At 36.5% G+C, this 26,714-nt stretch overlaps 2 protein-coding genes across 3 annotated transcripts; one reads left to right on the forward strand and one right to left on the reverse strand.

Moving 5' to 3' along the window:
* Positions 1 to 323: 323 nt before the first annotated feature.
* On the reverse strand, positions 324 to 15,777 carry ptdss2 (phosphatidylserine synthase 2). 2 transcript variants are annotated; one of them, XM_067436531.1, is made up of 13 exons: positions 15,549 to 15,777; positions 14,948 to 15,076; positions 13,309 to 13,410; positions 11,500 to 11,582; positions 7,766 to 7,833; positions 7,540 to 7,674; positions 5,669 to 5,719; positions 5,427 to 5,540; positions 5,229 to 5,347; positions 5,036 to 5,150; positions 4,808 to 4,953; positions 2,344 to 2,529; positions 324 to 1,602 (listed from the first exon to the last, which is right to left on the reverse strand). In XM_067436531.1, the coding sequence occupies exons 1-13, from the start codon at positions 15,575 to 15,577 to the stop codon at positions 1,443 to 1,445; spliced, it is 1,437 nt and encodes a 478-aa protein (XP_067292632.1). In that variant the 5' UTR covers positions 15,578 to 15,777; the 3' UTR covers positions 324 to 1,442. The 2 variants fall into 2 exon arrangements, with proteins under 2 accessions (XP_067292632.1, XP_067292633.1); XM_067436532.1 differs by having other exon boundaries at positions 14,948 to 15,777.
* Positions 15,778 to 19,436: 3,659 nt separating this feature from the next.
* On the forward strand, positions 19,437 to 20,649 carry cdkn1cb (cyclin dependent kinase inhibitor 1Cb). Its single transcript, XM_067436655.1, has 2 exons — positions 19,437 to 20,097; positions 20,222 to 20,649. Exons 1-2 carry the CDS (start codon positions 19,620 to 19,622, stop codon positions 20,281 to 20,283), a joined length of 540 nt encoding a protein of 179 aa, XP_067292756.1. The 5' UTR covers positions 19,437 to 19,619; the 3' UTR covers positions 20,284 to 20,649.
* The last annotated feature ends 6,065 nt before the right edge of the window (positions 20,650 to 26,714 follow it).

Consider the following 26,714-nt stretch of genomic DNA (forward strand, 5'->3'; position numbering starts at 1 on the left):
TTTCTAAAGTTTTTTAAATCAAAATGCATTTTCTTGAGAAGCAGTCTAATAAGTATGAAGTCTAAAAAAATGTATCAAAATGAAGTGATTAAAACAAGAACAAATATCTGGCAATAGGTTCAGAAAAATCTACTTAATTCTAAGGTAAGATTTCATAACTTTCATTGACACATTTGACAGATATTATGTTTGAGGGAATACATGCAACATTATCATGCCATGATGATAAATTTAAGATATTTACTGTGTAAAGGCAAATTAAAACCTGCAGAAATCCTGAGCTAATATGAATGAAACATGCACTGCATAGATTAAAAAAAATGTTAAAGAGTAAGAACTCCCTTTTTATTTATTTGAAAACATTATAAAATACGGACTCCCAGCTGTAACATGTCTACATGAATCACTAGAAGCAGAGGCATACAGATCATCACATGGTCCCACACAGATTTCAGAGAGAGATAATTCTGATCATTTGGACGAGAACATCTAGCGATTTTAACTTTCCCCTCATAGTTAAATCAAAAGGAACCCTAAACACCTTCAGTAACATGATACTACACAGCTCAGGCATTGGCGCTGAAGTCAAACTAATGCTAGACGTTGACTTTCACAGTTAGAATATAATGGCGTTTGATTCACCAGATCAGGCCGATTTTGCACATTATCAGAATACAGACACACTATTACAACACAACTGCGACCAGATCCTAAACATAGACAGCATAAGCTTTGGGATTTTTAAATTATTTATCAGACCCAAAAGGTTCTGTCTATGGTTTCCCTGCAGAAATAAAAACAGCATTAGCAAGATGAGTGTTTTGGCTGTTATGGTTCACACATTCACACATGCAAACGAAAGTGTCAGTTTTGGTCCAGTCATGGCACTGACCCATGTTAAAATGGTCAGAAGGATTGTCCATGTGCGAGTTGCTTGTGTAACAGGCACGCTAACCTCCTAAACATAGCAGAAGTATACAGCCGATTAAATAATTACATTCTCTTAGCTTTTTAAATATAGTTTTGCAGCTTATGCAAGATGTTTAGGAGCACTTTCCTGTGTAGCTACCCTCTAAACGCAACTTAAAAAGGATTGTTTTATTCGTAAATGGCTATATGTGCACTTCCTTTACCCTCAGCTCACTGCATAGTGTTCTGCATCGAAATGTGTCTTCCTGCATAGCACCGATCAATAAACCCCAAACCAGAGGGACAGTGGACCCCGAACCCTAAACGCCTTACCTATGTAACAGCTACAAAGACATTTTTTCCTAAATAAACAACAACCCTCTCCGTGAGGAGAGAAAATGGTGGCATCACCTGTCTAGAAGCAGCTCGACAGACACCATGAGCGTTGGTATGATCTAAACAGGATTACAAACACAAACGTGTGTCCAGTTGTGATGTGCAGCACATGGCTGTTTGTGTGTGGAAGGATGGATTCATGACTTCCTTTGTCGGACGGTGTCCATACTGCCGTTTAGCTTGCTACGGCCAGACGCGGCCATATTGCTGCCCTCAGCATGTCCAGGGACTCTGTCCCGCTCCGAAGACCCTTCCTGTCTGCGCCGCCGTGTTTCTTTGTACCGGAGTGTGATGTCACTGTCAATGCAGAACACTTGCTCAGTTAATACTTTACTAAATAAATAGTAATAACATCCTCCCTGCAGTATTACATGAAAATAGTCAAGATTGACATTTTTCTCTTAAAATCTTTTATTCGCCTTCATGTTGTTTCAAATCTGTATGAATCTTTTCATTTTGAGGAACATAAAATAAAATATTTTAAGGAGAAATGTCGGTACCCAAGTTTTGGCTATCAGTGATTTTCCATTGGATGAACAAAAAATATATTGAGACATTTCTCAAATTATCTTCTTTTATATTCCCCAAAGAAAAAAAAAAAAAGAAAGTCATACGGGTTTGAAACAACAGTGATAGTAAATGACGACAATTTTTATTTTTGGGTGAATCATCACTTTAATACTCATTTAAGATGCATTAAACTCATTACTTTATTAATATGAAATTGTAACTGCAGTGTTAATGCATTCATGCCACCTCTGAGCTTCAAACTGTGACGGTCTGTAAATATATTTAAATACCAATTCAGATGCAGATTCTGAAAAATAAAAAAAATAATGGCCATTGTAGCCTAAAAGTTTGTGTAATAAATTCTGTCAAATCATATAAAATATTTCTTTATAAAACTACTTTGTGTAATGCCGTAGATGCTTTTCTCATGGATGGATATGGTTAAAGAGATGAGAAGATTAGACAGACAGACAGATAGATAGACAGATAGATAGATATGGTTAAAGAGATGATATGCAGGGTCATTACCGGATGAAAAAACGCCACAAGGTCCAGATGAGGATGAGAGCGATTCCGAGTATCCAGCATTGAGTGACGAAGAAGGGGATTGGCAGCATGATGGTATTGGGATCGTATTTGACCACGATCAGAAACTCTGTAACCGTGATGGTTGCCACAATCCATGCTTGCTGTCCCAACTTTTTATGGAATTTCCTAAAATGCAAATGATACATTAGATTTACTTACAGCAAAAACACAAATGAAGGCATGAGAGCAAAAAAAAAAAAAACCTTTCCTAGTGAGCTAGATAATTTTTTTAGGCCTCACAAGCATGTCCCAAAGAAACCTCTCCAAACAACATCTTAATAGCACAGCATTACTTTCAAATAAGACAATTCCTCAATACATGGCAAGGATCTTCCAAAATGAAAGGGAGATTTGAACATTGAACATCATTTTTTGTAGCTAGAGGTTGCTTAATCAAAACAATGGCGTAGATTGATGATGCCAGGATTTAGCAGAACTTTGAATTATTTTATCATATTAGATACATTTGAATGCTTAAGTTATGTTATAATGCTACTTTGTGCATTCACTCGGAGCTACTCTGAGACACTTAATCCCACTGCAGTGAGCTAGATCAATATTAGGCATGGCAAAACGGTAAATCAAGAACACCAGATTTAAACAGTAAGACTAAGGCCGTAGGTCCACCGCGCTGAGCGCTTGAGAGCTTCAAAAAATGCGGATAAAATGTAAAGTATTTGCTCTGGCCCTTGTTTTAAATTATTTTTTTCTGTTATTATGCTACTTGCTTTCATCTGTTCTGTTGATGTTATCATACAAGCAGAAAGTGGCGGTTGGTCGGTGTTGTGTGTGTCCCGCCCCTCCTTCAATCTGATTGGACGGCTGGGTGAAGAGTGACAGTGATGAGCGCTGCATTTTACTCAAAGTTGGACATTCTTCAACTCTCGGCAACTTGTAAAAAAACGCTGAACATTCAGCGCTTGAGCTAACTAAAATGCTTTGGTGGACACACAGCCTAACTGTGTTGATGCAATGATTACTTTTCTGTCGATTAATGTATCCAAACAGTTGGCTCACCTGTCTTATAAAAAAATTATTAAATTATTAAAACTCGGAAATTGAGGGTAACGCGGGGATGATGTCACTGATTGGCGACGCATGGACACGGGCAGTGTCCTGGTTAAAATAGCTTATCTCTCTGGATTTAAACATTCTTGGGAACATTTAAGAATGTAAGTTAACAAAATAGATAGCACTGTTCTAGTGGTTTAAGAATATATTTTAAATAAAAAAATCTTACATATTGTGCCTTTAAGTGCCTTGACTCATATATACATCACAGTAGAGAAGAAAGGACCGCAACTTCTGTTTCACGCCGACTTTAACAAAATTGCTGCTTTTGTCAGGTGAAGCTAGGATGTCACCTTAGAAGGTAGCAGCCTCAATAGACAACAGTTAGTGAGAAGCCATTTGGATTTGGAGAAACTCTAGATCAGGTTTTCCACACAAAAAAAAAGTGTTTCAAGTATTCCACAAAAAGGAGCACAACTGATCCATTCTCAATCTTTATTATTAACATGTTGGTCAACATGGTAATAATGAAATAATGAATGATTTTAATTTTATTCAAAATAATAGACTAATTCAAAGCAAGGCCATAACCAGGTCAAACAGAACAGTGAACTAAATTCTAGTTGAGAAATATTCTTTTTGGGACCATTTGCAAACAATACTTGCATTAATTTGCGTCAAATATATTTTTAGTCTTGAGATTTTTTATAAATCCGCTATTATTATTTTAGTTCCCCAGTGACCTAATGGTTGAGTTTCAGGTTCTGATCCGCACTCATATAGTTTTTCTTTTTCGTAATTAAAATCAAAAATGTTCATCAATGCTTGTATATTAACAGCAGGGACACGTTTGTGAGCATTTTGTTTTGTGATTTCACCGGAAAGAATAGATTCTCTCCGCAATGGCACTGAGCGATAGACTGACGCGCTCGTCTGTGTGTGAAGGCTGTGCGCATGAGCCAAAAGAGAACTTAAATCCGCCCTACATTGATTTGATTGGCCATCTCAATCATTTTGATATTGACATTTGCTGTTACACCACATTTATTTCGACTGTCTGATCAGCCTTACATTCTGTTCCTGTCAATCACACAGTGTCAACCAATTATACTGCATGAGGGAGGGCCGAGCCACCCACACACACACAAACACACACACACAGACACACACACACACACACAGACACAGTGAGGCAGCTGCTTCCAGGTGAAGCTGGGCTTGTCATACTGAAAATAAAAGCATGACAAGCACGGCACACGCAATGACCCAGCAAAATGGTGCGTTTCAGAACAAACGGGCCGCATTATCACTAAACTTTGATGTCAAGTAAGGGGCCACAAAATATAATCCCACGGGTCGCGAGTTTGAGACCCATGCTCTAGATTGTACTTACGGATCATCCATGAAGTCGTAGATCTCTCGCATGGCCACTCCACCCACGTTCACAAAGAAGACGAGCCTCAAAAGCACCAGATAATGCTCAGGGGGCATCCACAGGACAAACTTCAAATAAAATGTATTTAACTCTGCCAACAAGAACTGCAAATAAGGAGGGAAAAAGTGGTCATTTTTATTTCAAAATCACTGTGCGGTAATTGTAAACACTAGTCATGTGACTCACCATGAAAATAATACCCAACACCGCCAGCCATCTTCGCAGGTTAGAGGCTGGACGCCATTCAAAGTTCACCCAACTGTACGGGGTAAACTGAAAGGCGATTCGCTTAATTTTCCCCCTGAAACACAAAAATTTTAGGATGTTATGACAGTTCAGAGTTTTAGAGGTTGCTTTAAGAGGTTTAATGTGTTTTTACTTGTATGTTGGGATGTGCCACAATCCCTGCCACTGATACGGCTTCATGGAGAGCCAACCGAGCGTCTTCATGCCGCAGTAAATGCCCAACCCGTTACACAATAACACATCCATGATCCACTGCAGCAGGAGAGATTCATTTATAATCTGACCTCTTTACTGTATGATTCACAGGGTGTATCTGGTGTGTTTTACTCACATGGTCCCACCAGCACTCTGAGAAGTTAGGCAGCTGGTGTTCGAGACTGTACTCCAGGAACTCAAACATCACGCTGATGATCATACACATCCACCAGTCCCTGATCATTAGTGTCTGACACACACAGACACAAGCATATGACTAAACATTTCCAATTACGTTTTTTGATGCTGTCCGATTTCAAGCATGTGGTAGCGTGTCAAATCAGACATCAGCTGACAGATTCAGCTATAGACACCCACCTTAATGTACCAGCCGAGAAAATGAGCAGGAACAAATCCATCCATTTTGTCCTGTTGGGAAAATAGTAATAGTAAAATAACAATTGTTTTCTAATGCATAATCAAAGTAAAGTATTAAAAACAACATTAACCTTCAACCTTCATGTAACAAATCAGTCATGGATCAAAATGACCTGAAGCCCTAAAATTATACTTTTTTGGTACTGTAAAGCTTATATCATTTCATTTTTATGATATTTGATTCTATTTTTAATGAAATTTTTTGGGAGATTTAAAAAAAAAAAAAAGTTTTTACCTTTAAATTGATATATTTTAATATTAATTATTATATTGTATACTCACCCTGTGAAAGGCACAATAAGTAAGATTTTTGGATTAAAATATTCATTAACCACTAGAACAATGAGTCATATTTTAGTGACTTGTGTACGTACATTATCTCAAATGTTTCCAAGAATGTTTATAATTTAGTGAAATAAGCGTTTTAATATCTGATGCGTTTTATTAGACAGGTGAGCAACTGTTTGGATCATTCATGGACAGGATCTAATCATTGTTCTCCAGCTAAACACAGTTAGTCTTATTGTTTAAATCTGGTGTTCTTGGTTTACCGCACAGAGTACCACATTTTACCATGCCTAATATTGATCTCGCTCACTGCAGTGTGAGCAAGTCTCACATAGTAGCACTATAACATAGCTTTTAACACACTCAAATGTGTGTAAGATGATAAAACAGCGCTGCATTTCCACACATACACCTGACCATAAGATGGCATTATAGATAAGCTGTTCCGTTGGGTCCTAAAATCATTTTCTTTTAGATATGCATTCAGATACACATTATTAAAAAAAAGTTTTGTTTTAATTTTGAGCATTTTTAAGGTTTTTCTATATGATAAGCGATTATCATGAGTTATGGTACTCGATGCACGAATCATTCCTCGCATTACATTTATTCCTAATGGAGTCAATTTGACCCGTGAGAGAAGGATTTGTTGCTTATTTTAATTTCAACCACATAAACTCCTCGAATACTGTCAATATTTTTTTTGTTTATTTGTGGTTCAAGTGTGAAAAAAGTCCTAAGGTCTTAGCCCACTCCAATGAACACTCAAAGGACAGATGAGGGTCAAAAAAAGAAAAAGTACCCTATTAATTTTAATAAATTTCCCTGGCCTCATCAATTAATCAGTACATGGTATTTAAAATGCTTTGAGTGCCTTGAAAAGCGCTATACAAATCGAACGCATTATTATTATTATTATTATTAAAATGGGGTATTTGCAGGGTTTTGAGGCAAAACTATGGTAACATCCAAACCATAAAATTATTTAAACTTCAAATTACACAGGTTGAAAAAAACAAGTTTTATAAAATGATATACCTCACACTAAAGCCTTTTAAGCAAAGGCACAAGTCAGAATTGTTAATTATTTATATTTTAATTCAATTCCTGTTTTGCTGTCTTTAAATTTAAATCCTCTTGAAATAATAATTAGGACCTTGCTTATGCCATACTATTTATAGTATATTTATGGTTACAACTAAAATTAAAACTTAAGGTAAAATAAAAAATAAATCACATTACAGAAGTTAGCACAGCTGTGCTTGTTTTGTCACTCATATCACACGGCAGCCTCTTCTCATATTATAATACATCAATATTTAATGTCCATTTATTTGAAAGTAACCTTTTAAGAGCAGGATAACATACAGTCTACCAGTCATTATCATTAGAGCTTATTCTGTGATGTACATTATCTCTAGGATTAGATGTATATTTCATACCCTATAAGTGACCCTCTGTAACAGATGCATCTTTATTATCTGTGTGGATATTGTTTTTATTATGTTGGTTGTAATGCATACCCAGATATTGTGGAAGGGGTCGGTAGGGTGTCCAGGGTCATAAATGAGACAGTTTCCTCCATAATCTCTTTCAGGAAGAGGGACGCCAAGCTTTGGGTCAATGTACTTCATAAACTGCCTGCCATCATGAACTGTCTGAAATACAAAAAAATCAGATCACATTTAAATAGGATGCAATAATCAATAAAATATGTAAAGTTGTGTAAAGTTGAGGCAGATAACGTACCTGGAACAGGATAAAGATGAGGAAGAGTTCATACACGACAGAAACACACAGCCAGAAACGCCAGTAAGCTGCAGAGACAAACGCATACCATCACCTCTTGCATAAACAAAAACTAATGCAGTAAAATATTAATAGCTCAAATTATAAATCTTGTACAGGAGATTAATGGGGGTTTGTGTTGAACTTTTTGTTGTTTGTATCACATCTGAAACATCTGGCATTAAACCATTAAAATTCATCTGCATTGAGGTTTGTTTCAAGAATAAAAAAACATTTGCAATTACACAAGCTCCATGAAGACGGCATGAGCCACCACAGTCATATTCATGAAGCCAAATTCAAACTTTCCTTCATGTGGAAATACTGTCTCCATAAAGGCTTTACAATATTTGGTCAATACATAAAAGTCTGCTCTGAGTGGTCAGATGGCCCAGTCTGCGCATGTCGGGAACCAAACGTCCATATCTGAACTTCAGCTCTGGATGTTCCTCAGTACTTGATATGCAGGGATACGAACAGTAATGATGGCACCGGATTTAACATATCAATTCGAGCTTAAGTCCTCATCCTTTGGAGCAAAGTGGATTTTCTTTGGCAGCACAGAAAACAGTGTCTTCTCGACATGCAGACAACACTAACCAAACTCTTCCTCAGCTACAACTACAGTGTTTGAGGGGCAAAGTAGGCATTGTTAGCAGTTAGCTAATGACCACAGGCTAGCATTTTGCAAATGTGTTACACAGATATGTAACAGGAAATAAGACTGGAATTGCTGAATACTTGTTTCAGGCAGTTCCGAAATGGTTCTTTCGTTTAGGAGATAATCACTTTATTTGCCATGCACTTTGGTCTTTAAAACTTTGCAGACCTTATACATTCACTAATAGCTTTATTGCATTGCACACAAGGTAATATTTAAAAAAAAAAAAAGTATAATGGAGCACTTTAAAATGCTTGAATTATGAATAGAGATTAAGTTAGTGAAGCCCTTTTTGACTTAATTGCTTTGTAAACCATTTGTTTGCATCTATCTCTAGAGTCTGCCTTTATGTTGGAAACCCCAGACGCTCTCCTCCTCTAAAACAACCTCACATACTTCACTGGGACTGAAATTCCACACCGCTTTTACAAAGACAGGATGCCAAACTTATAATTTGGCAGTTATCTTGAAAGGCCCGAATGCTTTCTTCTCTGCTGACCGGAGGGGTGATGTGTTGAAAACAGGACCAGCTTATCCAGCAAAGCGAGTCGGCCCTCATAGCACAACAGAGAGAGTGTGTGTTGAAGGAGGAAGCCAGTTACTGTTGCTACAACACTATTCTCTGTTTTACTTCAAATCTTCATTGTTCGTGTGCCTGATAAAATATAGCTCTTGTAGTTAGCTGCATTTAATATGTACCGGTATGTATATATGTATATATGTATGTATGTATGTATGTATGCTATGCATGCATGCATGTACAACTATAACTGTAAAACTATAATACTAATATTTATGGCTGTCTCAGGTGATTTTACATAGTTTCTAACTAAAAATGGTAAAAGTTTTATAAGTTTTGGCTGTTTGTTTACATGACAACAACATTTTAGGGGGCCTAACAATGCAAAATTTGAGTTTTCAAAGAAACATTTTAGAAAATTATAGTGTTATTATCTCCATGTAAACTACAAAAACACAAATTTGTGAAAACAGTGACGTCATGTGTATTAGGTGTTCAGTCTATAGGTCTATTAAGTTTCTGTGTAGCGTTTATTTACAAAGTGATGTCGGCAACTACTGGCCTGGCATGAACATTGCAGTGTTTTCAGTCTGTTTCGTGGCTCTGTCTGACATTGTTTCGAAAATGTTGTCAACTATACGTGAAAATTGACAAAACCGCTTCAGTTTTTACATTGTTGTCATGTAAACATATCTTTAATTCCTTAATTTTTAAACGTTAAACCTTTAAGCTTTTTAAGCTTTTTATTTTGGAAAAAATTCTCAATGAGCAGTGAGCACTTTAAATCAGCACTAGGTAACTTTTGCTCTTGGGGTCCCCCTTCAGTTGGGAAAAAATATTGTCCTCAACTACTGTCGTAAACTCTGTCATCCTACAACAGGGGATGCAATCGCGCGTGCATTTGTTGACGTGACAACCATGATAGCCCTGAACTAATGATGAGCGGGTCATCTCATAACCCGCGGACCCCGTATGTCTATTTAATGGTCGTTCATGGGTTTGGCCACGTTCGGGCCCGTTCATGCGTGTTGTAAAAATATATACAGCGGTGTGGGGCGGGCCAAATAATTTCATAAAAGCGGGACCCACAGGTTGGAAAAAAAGCAGACCCGCACATTACTAACCATTACCCTGAACACTGCAGGAGGAGTTCACATGCAGGTTTTCTGCTTGCGTCACGTGTGAAATGTCTTCATCACAGGTACAGTGGCATGTTTCAGCATGTCATATGAATATAATTTCATGGGTTTTATTTTTCAAACGCCAAATTATCCCGATGCTCACATTTAGCCTAGTCTATTGGTTACCGTTTTACAGAATCTATGATACTTCAATTCAATGTTTGAGTGGTAGGTAATAACCATAGCAAGCATGACAGCCGAGTCAGCATCGGTCAGGCACGCCACATCCTCCTTCAGCTCATGCCAACGAGCAAACGCTGGCCCAATGTTGATCCTCGTCCTTCCTTTAATCCGATCACTTTTCCGTTTCCTCTTATTGCTTTCCTCCAACAAAACCTGCTTCGGACATGGCTATAACATCCGACAAACAAACGATAGTTGGGCTCGCACGTCCGAATGTAAGGAAGTGGGGGTGGTGGTGGAAGTGACGTATATGACGTAAAGCAGTCGAATTTTGTAGTTCTTTTTGATTTCGGGTTACTACCCGAAACCCAAAGTTTAAAAGTACAATTAAAAACGATACAGACCCAATCAGGCTATGGCAGACGTGTCATTCAACCTATTGTAAGTCGATGTATCATCACAAGAGTCTAGAAAATATATTATTAAGGTTGAAAAGTTACCTAGTGCTGATTTAAGTTTCTACTGTAAAGCAACCCAGTGTGAGTCACTGAAAACACCAGATGCTTGCAGGTAAACGTGCATAATGTATCACAATTTTGGGTTTATTTCAATTAAATGGTCAGCCTTAATTTACAGTGAATTTAAATATAAAAAAACTCAATCTACATAATTTAATCTAAAACAGGGATGCAGTTAATTATTTACATTTATATTCCAACACAAAAAGAAAGCATAAAATGCCATGAACTTCTGGGAACACTATTGAATGATGACTCAAATGTCTGTGTGAATCCTTTTTATGAACCTGTTCATTGAAATAAAGACAAATGAATCGGTCTTTCCAACACTACTTGCAAGGTCTTTCCAGACCTCGCTCAATTGTAATGTAATGTGAAAAACAATGATGTGTTTGTTTAGTCACGCTTCACTGCTGGTTGATGGAGAGCATGTTACTGGAAAAGGTAACCTATTCTCAGTGCAGCTGAGCAAATGTCACACTACTGAACCGTGTGGTTAAGTCACTACTTTTAGCTACTACACCCTAAAGGCACCACAGGATCTCACAATTACAGCATCTCTTCCTCGCTGTAAACCGCACCAACAAACAGAAGCTGAAGTAGACATGATGTTAAATCATCTTTGAATACAGGGCACCATTGTAGCTTGGGTAAGGGTTCGATTATGTTTAAGTGAAGGTTACTGGTCTGACCTGGGTGAGGGCGCGTGAAGGGACCATCTTTAGCTTGAGTTACTCCAAAACAAAGGAACACCAGAATACTGGCCACAATTCCTCTGGAAAAAAAATAGACAACATACATATTAAAATCAAACACTGATTAAGGGAACTGTAACCACATTTCTGGAAAAATTTTGGAGATTTTTTTCGGTACAAAATTCTCTGTAACGATATTAAGCTGTCTTGGGGCATTGCTAGGTAGATACTAAAGTTTAGTGTACACACACACACACACACACAAAATGTTTTTGAAAGTCTCTTATTCTCATCATGCCTGCATTTATTTGTTTAAAAAGAGTAATATTGTGAAATACTATTACAATTTAAAATACACATATATATGTGTGTGTGTGTGTGTGTGTGTGTGTGTGTGTGTGTGTGTGTGTGTGTGTGTGTGTGTGTGTGTGTGTGTGTGTGTGTGTGTGTGTGTGTGTGTGTGTGTGTGTGTGTGTGTGTGTGTACAATTTTAAATTGTAATAGTATTTCACAATATTACTCTTTTTGATATATATAAAATTCTCTTATATACTTTTATTTATTCCAGTGATCACAATAAAATATATACATACAGTACCGGTCAAAAGTTTGAAAACATTTATTTATGCATTTACTTACAGAAAAGAAAAAAAACAGTAATACTGTGAAATATATTACAATTTTAAATTTTCTTTTAAATGTAATTTATTCCTGTGATCACAGCTGAATTTATCATCATTACTCCAGTCTTCAGTGTCACATGATCCTTCACAAATCATTATATAATGAGGATCTATAATGATTGATAATGTTGGATACAGTTTTGCGGCTTAATATTTTTTTATTTGGAAACTGTGATTTATTTTTCAGGATTCACTGATAAACAGAAAGTTTAAAAACATTAACCATTTATACAAAATAGAAATCTTTTCAAACAATATAAATCTTTATGATCACCTTTTATCCATTTAACACATCCTTGCAGAATAAAAGTATTAATTTATTTCGGAAAAAATAAAAAAATGACTGACCCCATATTTTTTAACGATAGTGTATATGTTGCTCTTTTTAAACTTTTTATTGAATCAAAGAATCCTGAAAAAAATATTACAGGCTATAAAAACATATGAAGCAGCCTGTTTCCAACACTGTTAATAATTCATCATATGAGAATGAAGGATCATGTGACACTGAAGACTGGAGTAATGATGATAAATTCAGCTTTATCACAGGAATAAATTATATTTATTTATACCATTATTTTAAATTGTAATAAAGCTGCAGTGACTTGATGACTTTACTAATCAATGATTTGCTCTTTCATTTAGAAGGCGGGGCTTATGTGCCATATTGGGTATTGCACTTTCTCCCATTCATAAGTAATCAGAGTGTCTTCCTATATGTAAGGTTTTCATTTAATTAGTAGGGTGGTTTGAATGCTCGTCTCACAAAGTATATTTAGTCACTGGTTTAAATCTTGCAAGAAAATCTAATAATACCACACATGACATTCATACAGAAATCCTATCTGCTCTTTCTTCTGATAAAGGTCATGTGCGCTTAAACACAGCGGGTCAGTCTGTGATCTGGACTTTGTGATCAGCAGCAGATGTCACACATAATCCTGTTAGCCAATAGAAAACAAGACACTTGCCAAGCCCCTCCCAGCTACAGCTATGTGAGATGTCTGACCACATCAAACTTTAACTTTATATTATGGAGCAGTTTCATTCTCTGCTGCTCTGAACTGCATTCTGATGCCAGTGCTGAAGTTAAATGACATGGATGACTACATGTCGGCCATACCTTTTAGTGTTGTACGCAGTGTCATGTGGCGTCTCCTCCAATAGTGTCACATAAACCAGAGCACATGTCAGGATGAACAGCACTGTCAGGGTATGTGCCCTCCTGCAGATAGAAGGAAAGGTGATCAGAGTACAGAGTTTATATTCTAAAGTAATTGGCAGAAATCTGGTCATGGGTTAGTTTTATTTTCACAGCGAAAACCTGCTGAGCTGGTATACAGGTAGATCAAAAAAAACAACCACGCCTCGACACACACACCCCACATTCACATACACAAGGGGGAGAAAGAGAGAGAGAATGGTATACAGCAAATTTAGTTCTTGGAATTAATTTTCAAGGAGTATGACTGCATTTTTTTTTATATTAAAAGACTTAAAAATTAAAAAATTTAACTCCAACCGTTCCTTGTATAATTAGATACTAATTAATTCTGAATAGATCCCATTGACATGCATTATACGAGCAACGGTTAGAGTTAAACATTTTAATTTGTGTTCTGCTGAAGAAACAAACACACCTACATCTTGGATGCCCTGGGGTAAGCAGATAAACATCACATGTTCGTTTTTGGGTGAACTATCCCTTTAATCTATGTTTTAATAAATCTGTCATGAAAACAAGATATTACAGTTAATTGTTGTTTAAATGTTTAAATTTCACTTACTGGAGTAGAAATAATTATGTTAATAAAAGTTTGATACAAAAATGTCCCTATGTGCAGTTTAAATGTTTATAAAACTCTGATTATTAAACAAGTTTAAATCGCCTAATTCATTTATTATTCATTTTCATGCATCCTGAATTTCTAGGTTTTGGCCCAGAATTGTATTTCGGTGCATCCCCAGTTCTGAAAATGTGTTTTAAAATAAAATCAAGACAAAAAAACAAATGCAAAAGAATAGGGATGCACCAATATGAAAATTTTGGCTGATACCGATAATTATTTATATTTGAAAGCCGATAACGGATATATCGGCCGATAAATCTTAATCCTAATTTTATATCATTTTTGTGAGCCTGATTACAAAAATAAAAGTCTCCCCCTTAAAATCCATGTCCCAAGCAGAAAATTATAATCATATTTCAAGCTATTCAAATCCATCATGGTGAACAGTGCGCATCTGAAGTGTCTCAAATGAGAGAAATAATTACTTTATTTATATTGGCTTTAATATATCAGCTGATACAAATATGGTAAGCAATATATGAAGTATTATTGGATTATTATATTGGATTAATAATAATAGTGATTTGGGATATTATGAAATATATCAAAATTGTTCTTTGGCCATACAATTTATTTTTGCTAAAAACATTGGTCAGTTTTTGACTCTACACACTGTGTACACCATAACTAACCTAGAGAAAGTGTCCAGATTTGAACAGACTACTACAGACTTGTTTTTCTTCTCTACAAGTGTGTGTTAGAGACTAATAAAAGACTCTTACACAGCATCTGTCCTTCTTAAAGCCTTTTTAATGGCTCGAGAGTCATTCCGCTGAGGTTGCAGAAGAGAAAAGCCGAGCAAAGCTGTAATACTAACAGCCTCTGGATATCTCACAGACACACACACACACACACGCGGGGGAACTACAGAAAGACAAACATCCATGATCAACATAAGAGATGTGAACTCACCAGAAGAATGTGTTGGTTCCATCATCAAACACCTCACACTCAGAGCGGCCGCTTAATTGGAGATCATCTGTGCCTGACCTCTTCCACTCGCCTTTCGCCATCACGGCAGGGGTACACCTGTGGTTTGAACTAAACCTAACGTTAACCCACCCGTGATTTCAATTACAACTAAACCCAACACACGAACCAAACTTAACACATAACGGTATATAATTCTCAATCTGAACTTAAAGCAATACCTGTAACTCCAACCTAGTTGACACCTGAACTATTTGTAACCTAACAGACCTAGAGGAAACCCAACAGACCTGTGCTGAACTGATTTAACCTGACCTGCAACTAAACTGACCCCTAACCCAACCTTGAATAACACACTTGATATTGAAAAAAAAAAATCCAAACTAACCCAAAACCTGTAACTTACACTAATGCTGAGATTTACTCCTGAACTAACTGTAACCAAATCACCACAACTCAGTAACTAACCTACACAAACAAATACTATCAGAACTACCTAAACCAGCACATTTGTGCGGCGCTTTAAACCTGAAATAAGACATAAAACTACTAAAATCACAGTACGAGCTCACGCGCGTCTCACCACTGTCCGGTAACGGAGCGCGAGCGCATTAACCGGATCAACAGTAGCTGGTAGATGCGACGCTTCAAAAACCAGTAGGAAAATAACGCCTTCACGCTTTACACGTGAACGCAACAAGGGCACATCATCTTCCGAGGGCCAATAAACCTATATTACAGACTGCAGCACTTCAGAAAAATATAACCATCATCATAAGGTCGCGCGGCATGGCGTCATTTCCGCTCATGCCACAGGCGGCGTCACACATTTGTGTTTTTGGTCATCAAACCATGTGCACTGCACAATTATGAAGGGCACTTTGTTCTGCACACCATTGTGTGTTTATTAATTATTGTTTACGTATAATGCGTTTAGTCAAAATGCAATGTGATATTGTAATATATAATATAATGAGAGCACAAACTACATTTCATATAAACACTGTTTACACACAGGATGATAGATTACGTGTGTGGTGGAAATGTATAATCATAAGGGTCTGTCATCATCGCAGGAAACATCACGTCGTCCACAGTATAAGTGCATTAAAGCAGAAACTACTGGCATGCATTATGTATGCAGTCTGTTTAAGTAAAACACATTATGCCGTTTTAGCATGCTAATGGTGTCACAGAAAGTAGAGTCAGCACAAATACACCAAAATAAACATGTCAGTGGTGCTCGGTGGATCTCATTTCACTTATTTATAGTTGAATGGGAGCAATTGTATTTTTATAGCTTTCTGCGGCTAATAAAGCTGGTCAAACTTGATGTTGTAGAGCAAGGTTGCTCTGACAAGGTTCACAAAACTTGTGTATTTTTGCTAAACGCCAAACCAGACCCATTTAACCAATAAGACATAGGCTACAGGTCACAGAATATAAATATAATGACTAAAGCCAGCAATTAACAAGGTCAAAAACTTAATATCTGTTCTTCTTATTAATATTTACCTCGAGTTAATTTCACGTAATTCCATATTGTACTCAAAAGAGGGCGCTATTTAACTATTCACAAAGCGCGACTCGTGAGCACAGACCAATTTATTTATTTCGTTGATATTATTCTTTTAGGTAAAGGCCACATTGACACGTATTTTGGACTGTTTATAGTTCTCTAAATCTTGAGATAAGGGACAATACATGTCCTAAACACAAAAGCCCAACTTATATTTACATCTAAAGAAAATGTGGTCTGCTCTGATAAGTCAGATGGCCCTGTCTGTTGTGATTGGTTTACTCTTGTCTGATTGGCCAGATGGCCCAGTCTGTTGTGATTGGTCTACTCTGCTCTGAATAGTGACATCTAAAGAACATTTGCATAATCAGGACATTCATTAGGCTACTTATGTTTTAAATAATTTCTTTAGTATCATTTTAAAAGCACTCTCTATACATGGAAACAGATGTAATTTGACCTGTCCTCAGCATGAGCTCACAATGTAAAACTGCCACACAAAGTGTTTACAAATGCAATTAAAATGCGGAAATCTTTAAGATATCAAACAAAACAAAAGTCAATCTCGAATTTTCCATTAAAAAATAGCTATCAAAGTTGTGTCCTCACTTTGTGTCAACTCCGTCAGTATTTTTTTATAACTCTGAATAAATCAGTGTCATGGACAGCTCTAACTCTGAGGAGCAATATTTCCCGCTCACTGATGTTTGACAAGTGCTCTCAAAAAGTCTGAATAATGTGATTTAATATGAGCTCAGCTCAACCTTTGTCAACTCCATCAGTATTTACGCCCTCAGGTGAAGGTTTTTGTTAATGTTCTTCAATTTATTGTGTAAAAATGTTAAAACATCAATGGAACTGCATGATAATATGTCTAAAGCCCTATTCGAATGGGATTAGTTTAACATGGGGACGTGGGGGTAAAGTAATTATTACCAGAGGTTCTCAGTGATTTTAGATCTGTCCGAATGTGCCATCTCGGTAATCATTACGGACAATGGCAGAAGCCTAAATATTACGGAGACATTTACCGTGGTGCTTGAAGCAGTCGGTTGCGTTGTAGGTGCTGGGACAACTCTGTGGCAAATGTCCAGTATTTTCCGCAAAAAGAAGATCAAAAGCAAAAAGAAGATAAAAAGCACTTATTAGAGGAACAACACTTATTTAGCTCTAGGAAAAAAGTGGCTACTAGCCTAGCAAGACAATCCAATCAGAAGACTGGACCTAACTGTTTTATAAAACACACACACACACACACACACACACACACATATATAGGAGTTCAGACTGGCGCATGTTGTGTGTTTGCTCATGTGATAACAGCAACGGCATACGCACATGACGACAATGAGGTTACCATGGTGAAGTGAGTTACTCCTGTTACTTCTCCCACTTCTGCTTGTTTTACTGAGATGTTTTATCTTTTATCCTGTGCGAATTGGCCATTACTATTCCTGAGGTAACATTACTTTACCTCCACCTCCCCATGTTAAACTAATCCCGTCCGAATAGGGCTTTAGTCCAAGAAGTCCTCGCTGCAGCCTGTAGCATGGTGACGTACTGGATCAGATCCAACACGTACTGGACGCGCATGCGCGGTGGTTTCATTCACAATTCGATGACGTCATATACGCATGCACAGGAGTTATTAAAAATACCTATTTTTAATAATGTAATGTTAGTTTTTATTTTTTAAGATCTATGTTTGTCCCATCTCAAGAATCAGTGATTTTTATAATATTATAATATTTTTATAGTTATATAATAATACAGCATATAAAAATGAGCTGCTTTTGAATCCTTTAAATGTATAAATATTTTTCTTTGTCCCATACCCTAATTTTAGTATTACAATTAGAAAACTTTAGTTTTCTGTCTTAATTATTTTGTCTTAAAAATTGTGAAATTAACAAGTAATTTATAAATGAAAATAATTTATTTTATATTAAATACTTGTTTGCCAGGGTAAATCAGTTCAGTTTTATTCAGGAAATTTGGTTTGCACAGTGTCACATTATCAGACACTTCTTAGTACTCCATAAACATTTTAACACAAGGGCATTATAATAAGATTTAAAAAAAATAATGTAAAGCCGTGTCAGTGAAGAACGGGCTTGGGGATAAATGAGACAATTTTATGAGAATGGTTTTAAAAATCAAGACAAATATTACTTGAATAGTTTATTGTATGAACTTTCCAATCAAACAATCAAATTGTTTTTGTTAAATTATGAAAAAAGGCTGCATTAAATACCACATATTCTTTAAAAAAAATAAACTTTTCTTTAAGGGGCGGTTCACTCAATTGAAAATGATCCCACAATGTACAGCCTCAAGCCATCCTAGGTGAATATTACTTTTTTATTTTACCCAAACACAATCAATCAAAAAATATCCTGGTTCTTCCAAGCTGATGGGAGTGAATGGTATATGCTAAATTTTGAAGCCCCGAAAAGCGAAATCTTTCCCTCATAAAAGTAATCCATATGGCTCCAGGGGGGGCTTTTGAAGTGAAGTGATGCATTTGTGTAAGAAAAATATCCATATTTATAACTTTCAAAACTAAATTGGATTTTTTTATACTCGTATAACGTAGAATGGCTTGAGGGGGGAGTAAATTATAGGATACTTTTCATTTTTCGGTGAACTTTAACAGCTGTATGTATTAACGCTATGTTCATAATTACTTTTTAATTAGACTATTGTCATTAATTTAAGCATTTTACCCCAGGTGGTACAGTGTGAGCGGGTGGGGTCTGTGTGTGTGTGTGTGGGGGGGGGGGGGGGGGGGGATTCAGAGGAATAGAGGAAAAAGTCAACGGGGGTACAAATGTATGCGGGTCTTACTCGTCATCGTAGCCGAGTAACGGTGGGTCTAACCAATCAGAGCCGAGTAGAGGCGGGTCTAATAACAAAGCCAAAGGGGGATTTTGACCAATGGGAGCGGAGCATGTGGTTTTACACATCTGAGGCGCAGGACTTTAAATCTGACGAGATTAAATCACGGCAAGATCACAGATCAGGAGCTTTATGCTTCATAACGACGTGTGGTGCAATTCACACCGACTTTTCTTCTTCTCAGGGATTTTTACACCCATTTAACCCGTTTCATTCTGGATTTGGGCACTATCAGCGATGTCTACCATCCTCCTCTCCACCATCGCCGGGGACAGACTGTCCTCCTCAGGGAAAACTGTCCCTCCTCAGAGGAGCTCAGAGACTCTCCCTCTAACGAAGCGCACGGGAACATGCCGAAATCTGTTCGGACCCGTGGATCACGACGAGCTGAAGCGAGAGCTGACATCCAAACTCCGCGAAATATCCCAACGGGATCAGCTGAGATGGAACTTCGATTTCGGCGAAGGACAGCCGCTGAACGGGGAAGTAAAGTGGGAGGAAAGCCCCGCTGAGGACTGTCCGGCATTTTACAGAGAACAGACCGCCGTGTCGAAGAGGCCATTCGCGGACTTCCTCACGACAGAAACAAGCGCACAAGTTGCCTCGAAATTCGGGAGTCGTTCAATTAAAGTTTTGAACAAGACAGCCGTTTATAACCGAAGAAAATTCCCTCGCAAAACAGTCGACCAGACGAAGAGAGACATGCGCATTACAGGTATGTTAACGTTAAACAAAACGCGACCGTTACTACAACATTGCCAGTCAAGTTTAACAGTACGATGTCAATTTGAAAAACAAATGGTTCACGTTTTAATCTTGTGAATTTGCTTTTCTCCTAGACTTTTATGGAAAGCGAAAGAAAACGGACAGCGTCCATAAGGAAAGCAGGAACATTGAGTGAAATCGCCCATCGCGTCATCTGAAGGAAAATACCGGTACGCGCACCGTGCGTGACATCACGGTGGCGGGAAACGGCCGGAAATAATGACATCTCAAGAGTCTGACTCACGTTATTGCGTGATAATAATCTTACTTATGTGCTGTCTAATAGGAGCAGTGCTCTTTATTGTGTACAACTGATAAGTAACTTTAAATTAAAGTAAGGAAAAGTAAGCTTATTTATTGTTGACTAATATATATATATAGGCTACACATATCATTCAGTACTAATATATGTTGTAATGGCTTGTTATTTATTTATTTTTTTATTCACTTTAACATTTCAAGTATACTTTTGTGGTTGAACAATGTAGCTTTTCATCTTGATCCTGAGCCATATTTGTCACTATTGTAAAGATGTTTCTTTAATAAATGTGTAAGTTATATAAATGTATGTTTCAGTTTGTTTTTTCCAGCATGGTAAAGTTGCGATAGTTCATATAACTGATGTTATCTAGCAAAATACACGAATAAACTCGATAAACTAGTCTCACGAAACATGTAGTAACTTCACAGTAGGGATATCAAGGATAACAGTATTATTTTGGTCATTTTAATTACCTTTTGAGTTTTGTAATCAAAATAATAATTATCGGTTTAAGCTCAGAGACACACAACGTAAATGGAGCTATACAGCAACACTTTACAATAAGGTTTCATTAGTGCTAACTATGTTTTGCTAACAATTAGTCTTATGAAGTTTTAATCTTTATTTTAATTTTAATATTTAATACATTATTAAAATCAAAAGCAGTATTTGTTAAAATTTGTTAATGCACTGTGAATTAACATGAGCAAACAATAAATAGGCCTAACTGTTTTTGTATTAACTAACATTAATAAAGATTAATAAATACTGTAACAAATGAGTTGCTCATTGTTGGTTCGTGTTGACTAATGTTAACAGATGAAACCTAAGTGTAAAGTTTAAGTTTTTACCTTAACTAGCCTATATCAACAACTTACAGTTCTTACATTGAATTTTGATGTATTGATTTCTGTAATAGATACCAGAGTAACATGTAGAGCATGATAATGTCCATCCATCCATCCATCCATCCATCCATCTATCTATCTATCTATCTATCTATCTATCTATCTATCTATCTATCTATCTATCTATCTATCTATCTATCTATCTATCTATCTATCTATCTATCTATCTATCTATCCATCCATCCATCCATCCATCTTCTGATAGACTGTATTGACTTTTTAAACTACTTTAAACTTTAAGATTTTAATTAACTTTGACTTTTTAAACTACTTTAAACTTTAAGGTTTTATTTACCCTTTTCAAACCTTCAGGTCTAGCTTTATCAAGCCAACATCAACGTTTTTTAGAAACTTAACTCATCTAGGTTTAATTGGTATCACTAATTATAATAATTAGCCTATTTTTCATTACATTTCGGCAACATACTTTTAAACTGTTAGCAATATAATGTATACCGGTACTTTTAAACGGTTAGCAAGCCTCGAGATTAGGTGTATCATTAGCCTATTGTATGTCCGCAATCCCCCGCATGTCAATATTTATCCTAATATTAGGATTAAGGGTTTATTCGATTTGCCTTCGCAAGCACATTTGAAAGCTCAGTGGGGGAGGAGGTCGAGTGTTTTCAAGACCACATAGGCAGAAGAAAAGCGGGGGTATAACGAGCGGGAGAGATGAAGGAGAGCGGGAGAGATGAAAAGAAAGAACTAGCGTGCCGTCTCGTTTGACCTGCAAATCAGGCCGAATTGAAGCGTTTTGACCCGCGCGCTCCTCCCACAACTCAGCTAAATCCTCTCAGCGCTCGCGGCTCCCCGCGAAAACACCTGCTGGAACGCGCGCATAGGAATGGCGCGTGTCAGCAAACACAAACAACACTCGCTGGTAAACTGCTTAATATTCCGTCCGTGTTTTACATCTGTATGACAGCGAGCACATCAATCAAACATCATTTAAACATTGCATTTCAAAAGTCAAGATGCTCCCCTTGAAACAGGCCTTTTTTTGTCGCCTAAAAAAATTAGCTAAAGACCAAAGTTTCTGACTTCAGATTTCAAAGCACTCTTCAAACTGACAAAGTAGCCTACTCAAAGCAAACTACGAAAGATTTACCTGTATAAACAAGATAAAAGCTCCAGCATATAAGACTTAAATGGAACAGGAAGGACCATCTGCGCCCAATTACGTTAAACTGATGTGGTTTCATGGGGGTGGGGTGGGCAAATGTAATATGAAGCCATTGAAAAATTCAGTTATGAATATGGCTGTGGGGAAATCCACATCAATCAAACGTCATTGCATTTGAAAATTAAATACAATTTACAATATAAAATACAGAAATACAGATTTGAAAAATCAGCCTAAATTATTAATTAGGGGTTAACATATTGGTTTGTATATTAACCTATTAAAATATATATTAATGTTTTCTTAGAATAACTTGCTGAATGCATGAACAATTACAAATATCTGTAAGATGAAATTATTATTATTTTCCACCTAGCAGTAAAAAGAGCTCAAAGAATATTATCTCTTGGGTGTCACAGTTTAACTGTTACATTTTATGTAACAAAATTATGCAGTAACAGCCAGGGTTGTTTAATAATTTTTTTATATTTTTTGGGAGTAATTCAATGTATTGCTTGATTTAAAAAAGATTGCTACTAAAATGAATTGAATATTTAAAGTCAACACAGATTATGTTAAAATAAAACAATTACACGTATTAAAAACATATTTATTTATTTATTTATTTTATCTTGATACACGTTACTTATAGTAATAACTATACATTTTATATGATCAAGAAGTTCACAACATATGTAATGCTTTAACTCATCAAAATAAGTGAAGCATGTTTTAATAAGTGGGTTTAATGTAATTTAAGTTTAAATGACTTAAACATTCAAGTTCATTGTACTTAAAAATGTAAGGCCGCAACTTTTACACTAAACCAAACCTAATCCTGAAGTGTACATATTAATTATTATTATTATTCAGTACATAGATATAATTACACTGTAACACAGACACCTTAAAATAAAGAGTAACCCAGATTTATACTGTAATGTAATGAACGTTAATTCTACAAATTTCAAATCAAATAAAAAAAACGTTTCAAGACATTTTTATTAAGTTACTACAACCTAATTTTAAAAAAGCCAATTAACACAGAAATTTGAGTTTAAATTCTACTTTACAAAATAATGTGTGCAACTTAAAAGGTTTAAATAAAACAATAAATTATATGTTTTAACTTGCAACCATGCATTTATTTAAGTTGTTGTAACAGGTCCTCTGAATTACTTTGATGTGAGACATTTAAAGTGAAATACAGACACTTGGTGTGTTTAACAGTAGCAACTTTTGTTTTATGTTACATAGGCCTACCATAGTTCAACATGATTTGTGCATTTAAATATTGAGAACATCAAAATGTATGATATTTGTGATGTGTGCTTGTATATAAGCCATATCTGGAGCCAAGGACATTGTGAAATTGCAGGGCAGATGCCGTCCCTCATGAGTGTCGGGGTCTCCGGGCTTTCTCACCCACTCCACAGCTGCGTCTCCATGGACACCAGCTGGCCAACCACATCCAGTAAGGGGAGGGGTCAGCCGAGGGTGTGGATCACCAGCTGACACGCTCGCTCAAGCGCGTCAAATCCAGCGGATCTGTGATGTCAGAATCTTGACACGTCATCAACTAGCATTTATGAATTAGTAACTCACGATCTGACTGAATGACCCTTCTTTGGGAAAACTCTTGTCCGTGTAATCAACAATTTTGTTCTCGAGTGACCTGTGTGGTAAAATAAAGGAGAACAGATTAATTAAATAAAGTTGTTCAAACAACATTATGCATATCATTATTTTCTTTAGTAGTAAGTTTAACCGTAGTAATAAATAAAACATTTAGCTGATAGCAGCCATTATCGGGACCAAGCACAAATAATAAGAAAAGCCATGCCAAAACTATGCTAGATAGAAATGGTATTTAAATTCATTCTGTTATATCTCTCAGTTAAGAATCATTATCACCAAACAAAAATCATGAAACCTAAAAATTGACTGGGGAACACTATAAATCATAGCATATGAATAAAATATATTGTTTCAAAAATGTTTTAATCATCCCAATCAAACAAAAGAGACAGAGAGCGAGAGCGAGAGCGAGAGCGAGAGAGAGAGCGAGAGAGAGAGCGAGAGAGAGAGAGAGAGAGAGAGAGAGAGAGAGAGAGAGAGAGAGAGAACATTTTGTCACTGTTTTTGTAAGTGGGGATTTGGTTAGCCACTAGAGGGCGACACAGAAACACACAACTATTTGGTGGGGGAGATAGATGTATATTTTATTAGAATGCCTGTGTGTGTGTGTGTGTGTGTGTGTGTGTGTGTGTGTGTGTGTGTGTGTGTGTGTGTGTGTGTGTGTGTGTGTGTGTGTGTGTGTGTGTGTGTGTGTGTGTGTGTGTGTGTGTGTAAACTCATTCAGTAACATACCACATCACTTTTTTTTTAAAGAGTCACTGCAGACTGTAAGTAAAAGAAACTTTTAGAACTTGATCTGTACAAACTGATAGCAAATATACCAAGTCCGCTGTCTTACCTGTTATTAAAACTGGGTGGGAGTTGAAAACCACCCAGAAACTACCGAGCTTCATTATAGAGCCTCAAACCAGGCGGAAGGGCAAGATTATCCCTCAGTCCTCTCAGATCAGCTGCATATAGACGTCGTCTGCTCTGCTCCAGCGGGTAATTTCAGTCTGTGGGTGTTTATGTGTGTGATCCTCCCTAATGTGGTTGTGCTCAAACCACGGGAGCTAAAATCCCTCCTGCTTCCTCCTGAAAGCAAATGAATCCCACTGAAACTCTAATGAAGAAAAAACAAACAGAAGCCGTTACTCAATCCAAAAAATCCTGTTACAGAACAACACAGATCGAGCCGAGGCTATATTTGCTGAGGCTGCCCCAGTAATACAGTATAAGTGCACTGTAATGGCCTCGGATGAATGCGTGTACATGAAAGCATCAAATCATTCGTTACAGGGTTTGGACATATTAGCATGCATTTTTTACAAAACGCAGAAATGCTGAAACTATTTTTTAATTATACACAAAAAATACTTATGTTATATGAAAGTATTATAATATAATTTATGAAACATTTAGCTTTTGACAGTAAAAGTTTATTATGCTCTAACAATGTAATGACATGAACAAATTGTAAACTCATACATAATATAATCTTTTATCTCTCCACCATGTATATCCCCCATAACATATTATGCACATTAATATCATATTAAAATGTATATATATTTTTCTTCCCAAGATAGTTCAAGACCCCCCCCCCCAACACACACACACCCAAATGCTCACTCATCAATTTATGATTATTCTTAAAAAACAAAAACAAAATTTCATTCAGCCTGATTTAAAATGAAATACAATATAACAAATAAGTCTATTTCAAATGCATGTTTTAAATGTATAATTTTGTGTGTGTGTGTTTCTATCCCTATAGCAGTGAGTTCACCTTGAATGCATACAGACTCATGGGGACTAAATTGAGGTCCCCGACTCCCCATGGGTACAAAAGCTTATAAATCATTCAGAATGAGTTCTTTTCAAAAATGTAAAAATGCAGAAAGTTTCGTGTGATGGCTAGGTTAAGCGGGATAAAATATACGGTTTGTACAGTATAAAAACAATTACGCCTATGAAGAGTCCCCAGAAAGATAGGACACCAAACACACGTGTGTGTTTCACACTAATGACAATGAAACTTACTCCATTATGCACTGTCAGAAAAAAAAGTACATTGCTGTCACTGCGGTACACCTTATGGTACAAAACTGAAAAGGAACTAATATGTACTATTTAGCGGTGAGTAAGATACAAACACTGAAAACCCTAATAAGTTGATTGAACTCAATTGATTTGAGTAAACTAGTTCCCTCAATTCAATTGAGTAATGGAGTCTCCCAAAACTTGTATATTTAAGTTCACTTAACTTGGTGCTCACGTTCACTGTACTTAAATTGTTAAGTTCACCAAACTGGGTACACCAGAAGTTCAGTACAACATGCTGGGTACAACCAATCAAAACTTCAGCATTCATTGCGGCATGAATAAATTATACATCAGAATTGTGACATTTTCTTTGATTCTTACTATTTGCTTTTACTTTTGCTATTTTGTTCTGATGTTTTTGTAGCTTATTTTATGTTCAGAGTTGATCTGTTTATCGGATAAAAAAAAAAAATTAATTGTCACCATTGTAGAGATTCATACACGGATTCTTGATGTCTGTGCATGTCTAACTAATGCCGTAGATTTAAACATTTTGTGCACAAAAAATAAAATAATAAATTGATCAATTACCACAAGAGTAAAGAACC

Source organism: Pseudorasbora parva, chromosome 25, assembly GCF_024679245.1.
Source record: "Pseudorasbora parva isolate DD20220531a chromosome 25, ASM2467924v1, whole genome shotgun sequence".
Lineage (NCBI taxonomy): Eukaryota > Metazoa > Chordata > Actinopteri > Cypriniformes > Gobionidae > Pseudorasbora > Pseudorasbora parva.

What these genes read in the sequence shown, in the direction of transcription:
- cdkn1cb (XM_067436655.1), top strand. Translation starts at nt 19,620, where the DNA reads ATGTCTACCATCCTCCTCTCCACCATCGCCGGGGACAGACTGTCCTCC. An exon ending in GAGAGACATGCGCATTACAG is followed by an intron (nt 20,098 to 20,221) that starts GTATGTTAACGT and finishes CTTTTCTCCTAG; the next exon opens with ACTTTTATGGAAAGCGAAAG.
- ptdss2 (XM_067436531.1), bottom strand. Translation starts at nt 15,577, where the DNA reads ATGCGCTCGCGCTCCGTTACCGGACAGTG. An exon ending in CGCTCCGTTACCGGACAGTG is followed by an intron (nt 15,077 to 15,548) that starts GTGAGACGCGCG and finishes CGTTAGGTTTAG; the next exon opens with TTCAAACCACAGGTGTACCC. An exon ending in TTCTCGGCTGGTACATTAAG is followed by an intron (nt 5,541 to 5,668) that starts GTGGGTGTCTAT and finishes TGTGTGTGTCAG; the next exon opens with ACACTAATGATCAGGGACTG.